This window comes from Anopheles coustani, assembly GCF_943734705.1.
Source record: "Anopheles coustani chromosome X unlocalized genomic scaffold, idAnoCousDA_361_x.2 X_unloc_5, whole genome shotgun sequence".
Lineage (NCBI taxonomy): Eukaryota > Metazoa > Arthropoda > Insecta > Diptera > Culicidae > Anopheles > Anopheles coustani.
Genome location: NW_026525159.1, coordinates 771,413 through 780,597, shown reverse-complemented (window position 1 = coordinate 780,597; position 9,185 = coordinate 771,413). Strand labels below are relative to the sequence as shown.

At 39.3% G+C, this 9,185-nt stretch overlaps 1 protein-coding gene across 1 annotated transcript; it reads left to right on the top strand.

Moving 5' to 3' along the window:
• The first annotated feature begins 2,314 nt into the window (after nucleotides 1-2,314).
• LOC131270715 (uncharacterized) lies at nucleotides 2,315-4,892 on the top strand. Its single transcript, XM_058272469.1, has 2 exons — nucleotides 2,315-2,829; nucleotides 4,796-4,892. Exons 1-2 carry the CDS (start codon nucleotides 2,315-2,317, stop codon nucleotides 4,890-4,892), a joined length of 612 nt encoding a protein of 203 aa, XP_058128452.1.
• The last annotated feature ends 4,293 nt before the right edge of the window (nucleotides 4,893-9,185 follow it).

Sequence of the window (9,185 nt, the reverse complement as noted above, 5' to 3'; positions counted from 1 at the left end):
CGTCCCTTGGGATAGTAGATAAATTAACCTCATATAATTTGGTGTCGTTATTTGTATTCTTTTCAGCAAGGTTATCCGTAATGCTGCAACGATCGTTGCACGTGCTACACTCGTTGTGTGCATTGACCTCCATTTTTGATACGCGTGTCCTCATCGATACATCACCATCAGCGTACCGGGGCGGATGTGTTGGAGTACTCTGCTTGTCGTAGTAGTGCTGCTTACGAGATTCAAATTGTCCGGCTGGACGGTCGCTTTTGTTCTTCGGCGGGCCGGTGTAAACGTGTGATTTGGAACATCCGTCCTTTGTTCCTCCCAGCCGCTGCCGATAGATAGCGTTAGAATATTCCTCTGTGACTTCCAGAGCTTCCTCGAGCGATTTCGGCTTGCTGCTTCTCACGTGTATTGCCAAATTTCCATCGAGGCCGTCGACGAACCGCGTGAGTGTGATGAGATTCAATAAATTACTTATTGCCGGCATTGAATCTTTATACTCTTCCATCGTGGAAGCCGACGATTTCATCGCTGTTTCAATGTTTTTCAACTTTTTATAAAATTCACGAATCGAATTTTTTCCTTGTCGGGCGTAGAATAAGGAGCACATGTGTGTAGCGAGGTCTCTTTTGTTACCGAATGCCTTGACGATAGCGTCTTTTATTTCGGGCCACGTGTTCGGATTTCCGGCGGCGATGAGAACTTCTTTTGCTTCGCTTTTTAACTTGCTCTTCACTGTGCGTATGATTTGTCCGAAAATTGGTTGACCAATCCATTCCTTGTATAAATTTAACGTTTCTTCGGTATCTTGTACCCATGCATCACAACATAGTTTATTCCCATCGAAAACTTCAATACTCTTCACTGGGTCGGGGATGGACAATATTGAACGGTTCCCGTTCATTGTAGATAAAGCGTCCGTTATCAATTGTTGGTGAGCAGTCAAAAGTTTGACTTGCTCTACAAGTTGGTTTAGATCGGGCTCCATTTTATTTTACTTTTTGTCACAAACAATTTGTTTGAAAAAAATACTTTGTAGGTTCACTTGCACGTAACTATTGCCGCAAATCTATTGATATACACTCAACGATCGATCACTCGGGACAACAGGTGCCTCGTACGTGGGCTTTTTTTTTGCAAGAACCGTCGACTGCGCCAATTATAAGAATACGTTTATTATAATTCAACTTAACGCATTGGATGCTGACCTCAGACTGCCTCTACGCGTTTGGTACATCTGCCGATTACCAAAGTGAGGCGAGGTTACTAATACTACTTAACCTAGCGTAGTCACGTGAGGTACCAAGGGTAGCTCACGGATACTATTATTAATAATTAATACTAATCATAACCTGCATATATGCCACATGTGGCAACTCCGTCCTTCTAACATAAACTTGAAGTGCCGCACTGCGAGGAATATAGCAGTGAGTTCACGATCGTATGTACTGTAGCGTAGTTGAGCGGGGTTAAACTTCTTCGAAAAAAATCCAAGCGGCTGAACCTTATCGTCGACAATTTGGTGAAGGACCGCGCCTGCGGCGATATCGGAAGCGTCAACCCAGAGGGACAATTCACCTGTTTTAACGGGGTGAGCCAGTAGGGTTGCTTCGGCGAGCTGAGTTTTGCATTTTGCAAATGCAGCTTTTGTTTCGTCGGTCCACGTCAACGGCGTACGATCGTTGCGCTTATTGCCGGGTGTCATTGCTAATAACGGTATTTGCGTTTCGCGTTCGGTATGAATCGTCGATAAAAGTTAATCAAGTGGACGGATTCCTTCGGTGGAAACGGAATGTCCCAGAAAGTTTAGGTTTTCTCGTCCCAGTTCGCTTTTAGCAACGTTTATCGTTAAGTTGTGCTGCTTGAGCCTCTCAAACAGCATGCGTAAATGTTCTCTGTGCTCCTCTAGTGATGACGACGCGATGAACAGATCATCGATGTAGGGAAAGATGAAATCAAAACCGCGAACAACTTCGTGTATGAGACGTTGAAAGGTTTGAGCTGCATTTCTTAGCCCAAAAGTCATAAAAGAGAATTCAAAGAGTCCAAAAGGTAGCGTGATGGCCGTTTTCGGGATGTCGTCAGGATGGATAGGAACCTGATGGAACGCCTTCTGCAAGTCAACTTTTGAAAAAATGGTTTTACCTTGCAAGTTCGACGTAAAATCCTGAAGGTACGGTAGGGGGTACCGATCCGGAATGGTCTGCGCGTTTAAGGCGCGGTAATCCCCATAGTTCGGTTCTAGAGCTCAAGGAGAACAGACGTACAAAGCGAGAGCTGTAATACAAAAAGGAAAGTAAGAGAGAAGAGCCACGACAGGATGGCAACTCGAGAAGCAACGCTGAGGCTCGACTTCTCCAAGCTGCCGGTGAGACCTCCGGTTAAAGAGGTCATGGAGTTTATTGCCTCCAAGCTGTGCATAGCACAGGATCAGGTGACTAGAATTCACCTACGCACAACATCCGTCAATGTTCATATTGACGTGAAAGATCAAAATGTGGCACTGAAGATTGTGGAGGATCATGACGGAAAGCACAATTTTATGTGTCAGGGATCCGAATATTCCATTCCTGTCGTCATGGACGACGGCTCCGTGCTGGTCAAGCTGCACGATCTACCTTCCCGTATATCGGATGAGGATATAAAGGAGTACTTTTCTAAGCACGGAAAAGTAATGAACATTTTCGAAGGAAAATGGACGGAAGGACTATACGCTGGTTCTTCAAACGGCTACCGTTTTGTGAGAATTGTGGTCGAAAAACCCATACCATCGTTCGTAGACATTCGGAACACAACCACACTGGCGACTTACAAAGGCCAGAAACCGACGTGCAGGTACTGTGCCCAACACGTACACCACGGAATAACGTGTAACCAAAACCGTAGACTGGTTACACAAAAACAAAGTGTCAACGTTCGACTGCAAACTTCATACGCCGAGGTAGCTAGCACCTCGAACGCATCCTCCCGGCCAGAGCATCAAAATGTGAACAACGCACAACAAACTCACACAACTAAAGAAAGACACCACACAGCCATAGAGGCTCATGGAGACACACACGCCAACGCAGGGATAGTAGACCAGATAATAATCACCGACAACGAAAAAACGCAAAAACCACGTATGACCGATACAAGATCCAACTCTCCCAACGACAACAAGCACACTGGACTGACTAGATCATTATCAGCAAAGAGACAAGCGGACAGGCTCATAACAGACACGATAACTTTCGAGAGTAAACGGGGAAGGACTCGATACATCACAACACCAACAGCAGGTACGTCATCAAGAAATAGAAAGCACGCATCAAAATGAATAGTGTAGATATAAGTTTACGTATCATTTCCATAAACACAACCAACATTTCAAGCAAAACAAAAATAGACTGTCTCCAATCCACTATTAAAAAGTTAGACGCTGACATTGTGTGCATGCAAGAAGTATATCAATCCGACCTAACCATCCACGGATATACAACCATCACAAACATAGATCATCACAAACGTGGAACTGCGATAGCAATACGAGATAGCCCCGATTTAAAATACTCAAACATTGAAAGAAGCATCGATAGTAGAATAATCTCTGTATGCATTAACAACAAACTTAAAATTTTGAATTTGTACGCACCATCAGGAACTCAAAACAAACAAAAACGTGAATACTTCTTCCAACACACATTAGCGTACTACCTGAGAGCTCCATACGAATACTTAGTAATAGCGGGAGATTTCAATAGTATTATAAATGACAGAGATGCGACAGGCTTCTCCAATCACAGCGCAGCTTTGAAAAACGCTATCCAACACCTTCAAATGTACGATTCATGGAACGTGCTAAAACAAAATGTTGAATTCACATACAGTCTGCTGCAAGTAAAATCGGACGCTCGAAAAATGAGACGGTCTGCTGTCTTTCCGCAAGCCTACAGCATTCCTAGAACCGAATATTGACCTTTAACGTGTACATTTCTATTCATTAACTCTTTCACTATGTAAGTAAATTGAAAACGAAATCAAAATCGATTGTTTTACTGAGATACGGCTCAAAATATGCGCGAAGACCCGAAAAGCGGACACGCAAGTAAAATCGGACAGGTAGGTTTCTTTGCCGTTTGGTGCACTTCAAGTGGCCGCATGTCGTTGAACCTGCACATTTATTAGTTGGCGACTATTGTTCTTTGTACTTGATTTATAGGTACCCAAATTATCATACAAAAAACCCATAAAAAATAACGATAAGCTGACGAGAATGCAAACAAAGATTGTTACTATTTCACTGGGGATTATTTGTAATGTTTTGGTTAAAATTTAGCTGGAAATGATTTTTTATCATAAGTTTCTAACACAATTCACTTTATGCAATGCAAATAATCAAAACAAGTGTTTGAAATTCAGTATTTTCTCAAGTTTTCACTTGTAGCTAAAAAAACTTGTAGCCGTTTTGGCGTGCTTCCAACTTAATTTTTGGAATTTTCTTTACATATACTCTTTAATTTACGTCTTTCAATTATCTCAAGATGTTTTAAATTGGTTTGTAGTCGTGCAATCGCCACCATAAGTTCCTACAAGCGCTTTGTTACCCACAAGTGTATTGTTATTGGATGCCGGTAGTGAGCAGTTTGGGCAGTTGAATAATACCCATAATCTAGTATCCAGCAATGTGTGTTTTGGATTATAATCTTGATAGAATACAAAATATTACTTCAAATGTTAGTTATTAGGTGCTAGGTTTTTATTTAATTTTGAGAATATTGATGTAATACACCTTGTTCATGATGCCGTGTTTCACATGCAGCTTCCCAGGAACTTCGACGGAGTTACGATACCATATGATTGATCAATCATGTCCAAACTTCAAGATTTTTTTAAATGATATTAAAGCTAACGGTTAATAACTTTGACTATGTTAATTTTTATGATGAATTTTCTTCATTTAATCATTGTTTTCTTACTTTAAGAACTCTTCTTCCCATGTTAGCCAAGTGGGTTACTGGGTTATGCTTCATGATCTCGTTAAACTCAGGGCTTCAGTAATGAAATTAACAAACTTTCATTTCACAAGATTATCCAATCCTATTCTGCTTTCCTCGTAAGCAGTTTCCCTTCCTGTTTGGACCATCTTACTGATCATAATCTGGGCATAAGCCCATCTGATACTAACAAGTTTAAGTTTGTTGCTTCTGTGTAAAATTTGAGTATTTTTGTTTCTTCATTTTGCTGTCTACCTTGCAACTACAAAGAACAATAGTGGCCAACTCATAAATGTGGTGCTAGAACGACATGCGGCCACTTAAAGTGCACCAAACGGCAAAGAAACCTACCTGTCCGATTTTACTTGCGTGTCCGCTTTTCGGGTCTTCGCGCACATTTTGTGCCGAATCTCAGTAAAACAATCGATTTTGATTTCGTTTTCATTTTTCTTACGTAGTGAAAGAGTTAATGAAAAGATTTGCATACGTTGAAGGTCAATATTCGGTTCCGAGAATGCTGTAGGCTTGCGGAAAGACAGCAGACCGTCTCATTTTTCGAGCGTCCGATTTTACTTGCAGCAGACTGTACATAACACACAACTCTGCCTCTAGAATTGATCGTATTTATGTATCAAGAAACTTAAGGACACAACTGCGTACTGCAACCATGCATAGCGTAGCATTTAGCGATCACAAAGCCTATGCCATAAGAATGAGCATCAAGCACAATGCTCCACCAATAATTAGACACAAACTTTGGTCATTCAGGAAACAAACCGTAAATGAAAACATTATCAACGAATTCAAGAACAAATGGACCCAATGGACAAGGCAAAGGAAAAATTATTCATCTTGGATACACTGGTGGGTAGAACTTGCAAAACCCAAAATAAAAGCATTCCTTCGTTGGAAAAATAGTTTAAACTTTAAAGAATTCGATCATTACTACCTCAAATTACAACAGCAACTTGATACCGCATACAGTAACTACATAGGAAACGCAAATGAACGTATTAGCATTAACAAAATTAAAGCAGAAATGCTATCACTACAAAGAAGAATGACTGCAAACTTTATTAAACAGAGTAACACGTTCATAGCAGGAGAAAATATTTCCACACTTCACCTAAATGAGCGTAGAACAAAACGCACTATAATCAACAATATCAAAAACGAAAACGGACTGTTAATAGAAACACCAAGCGAAATTCACGAATATATTGTTAACCATTATAAGCAACTATTCTCAGCAGAAAACTCTAAGGATAGTGTTCCATTTACTTGTTCTCCAAAAGTCCCTGAAAATTGTGAAATTAATCAACACTTGACGAAACAAATATCCACCAACGAAATATACGAGGCCTTGAAAAATGCTCCATCAAATCGCAGTCCAGGTAAAGACGGTTTGTCAAATGAATTTTACCTTATATTTTTTGATATAATACACAAAGAACTAAACTTAATCATAAACGAAGCTTTGTACTTGAACGTACCAGAACAATTTGCAGAGGGTATAATTGTTCTGATAAGGAAACAATATTGCACTAAAAATTGTATAGAATCATTCAGGCCAATAACACTTTTGAATGCTGATTTCAAAATATTAAATAGAATCATGAGATCTAGACTCTCTAAACTAATTGATACCCATAATATATTGACAAAATCTCAAAAATGTAGTAATAAGGATAACAACATATTTCAAGCACTTTTGTCAGTAAAAGATAAAATATTAGAAATTAATGAAACAAAGAAGATCGGAAAATTCGTCTCCTTCGATTTATCCAAGGCTTTTGACAGAGTAGACCATGATTTCCTGTATGCTACAATGAACAGACTGGGCATTAATCAAAGCTTCATAGATTTCGTTCGTAAGACAAATGAAAAATCGAGCTCAAGAGTTTACGTAAATGGAAGTCTAAACAGAAAAATACGCATACAAAGATCCATACGACAAGGAGATCCTCTCGCTATGCACCTATTTGTAATATATATCCATCCTTTACTAGAAAAGTTAGAACAAATCTGTAAAGCCCCAGAAAATGTTGTTAACGCTTATGCAGACGATATTTCCATAATCGTCACTAAGAATGAACTACTAAGCAAAATCAAAGACACATTTGAACTTTTTGAGTCAGCGTCAGGAGCAAAACTCAATACAGAAAAAACGAAAGGACTAGATATAGGATTGCATACAAAAAATAACAAAATCGACATAGGGTGGATAAAAACAGAAGATCGGTTGAAAGTTCTAGGCATTGTCTTCACGAACTCTCTCAGGCTAACCATAAAGCTAAACTGGGATGCAACCACCAAAAAATTTGCCCAAATCGTAAGACACCACAAAATGAGAGAATTAAATCTACATCAAAGAGCCATTTCCGCCAACACTTTCCTCACATCTAAATTGTGGTACTTAGGGTCCGTTTTATCTGCCTACAAATATCAAATAGCAGCCCTGACATCATCGTTAGGTGAATTCATGTGGCCAAGAGGAGGTCAAAGAGTAAGCATGATCCAACTCGCCCTACCAAAAGCTAAAGGCGGTCTAAACCTGCTAGTTCCAATCACAAAACTCAATTCACTATTAACCAACAGACATTTAAAAGAAATCAACAACATGCCTTTCACAAAAAATAAACTAAAAAAGAATGAAAACCCCCCTAACATTTTGGACTTACCAAAAAACTACCCATGTTTGGAGATTATTATAAAGGAATGTGCCTACCTCCCGGAAGCTATTGTAAATAACCCCACTTCTAAACAAATACACAAAAATTTATTAAATTTTCTCCCCGCGCCACCTATTACAACTAAAAACAAAAATACCACCTCGTGGAAAAAAATATGGCGGAACATAAACTCAAAAGATTTAACATCAGCACAACGAAGCACATACTATCTACTAACAAATGAAAAAAATAATTACTCAAGAAATCAAATTTAAATATAACATGGTTCCACATCCAAACTGCGTTACATGTGGAATTACAGACACACTAGAACACAAATTTCAAACTTGCGGTTTGATAAATTATCAATGGACTATGCTCCGCAACATATTAAAAGCATATACAAGCTCCCCTCTATCGTTTAATGAACTACAAAGACCACTCCTAGCAAATGTTAAAACACGAAATCGACCAATAATTATGTCACTATTCATAAATTATATTACTCTTGCATGCAACAATGAACTAAGCACAATATCAAGCGAAAAAACCTTACTAGAACTAATTACATAACTAATTATAAGACTCCTAGGTTAACGCAAATAATGTTAATAAAGAATGTATTGTTTTATATAAAAAAAAAAAAAAAAAAAAAAACTTTTGAAAAAATGGTTTTACCTTGCAAGTTCGACGTAAAATCCTGAAGGTACCGTAGGGGGTACCGATCCGGAATGGTCTGCGCGTTTAAGGCGCGGTAATCCCCGCATGGTCGCCAAGAACCATCTGCTTTTTTAACCATGTGGAGGGGGCTGGCCCAATTGCTACTCGACGGTCTGCAAATCCCGAGCTTCATTAAGTTTTTAACACTAGAACCGCCGATGGGACTTTTTTGTCCCATCGCACTCGAAAAAGGTGTGTTATTCCGCTTGCCGTCGTGACAACCCATTGAAATTTTCTGACTTTTATTTATTTTTAACGATCTTTCGAATGCGCTCTTCAAAAATTGTGTATCCCATATGGTACTTTAATAAACTCATTTCCAACCTAGAACCGCCATATGGGACATTTTTGTCCCATAGGCAAAATACGTTGTGAGGGCTGGTATCCCTGCTGTCAAAAAATTATGAACGTTCCGCGGAAGAGAGACTTGGAGATTTTGTAGTCAAAAAGTAAGTAGATCCGTACCTAAACAGAGGAAGAGACGTAAATTGTGATAATTTGTTCACCTCCTTACAATTAGCGAAGTTTTTGAAATCCAAAAAACTAGCTTAGTTGCCACAGTCAACAAGGCTAGAAGGGAAGTGTCGATCTGCGTAAAGAAAGTCAAAGAGAAACTTTACCTTACCAAAGCGTGTTATAGCGACGACGCAACTCTTACAGTCTATCAAGGCAAAACATTAAAAAAAAATTCGATTTACTGAGCTCAATGCATCGTGATGTAAGAACTGGAGAAAAAATCAAGGGCTGAAACTGTGTCTTTTTACAACTCGACCATGTACGGAGTTGATGTAGTTGACCAAATGTACAGATAGTACTTCGTGAA

Coding starts and splice junctions, on each gene's coding strand:
- LOC131270715 (XM_058272469.1), top strand. CDS start 2,315: ATGGCAACTCGAGAAGCAACGCTGAGGCTCGACTTCTCCAAGCTGCCG. Junction 2,830..4,795: donor GGCCAGAAACCGACGTGCAG/GTACTGTGCCCA, acceptor TTTCACATGCAG/CTTCCCAGGAACTTCGACGG.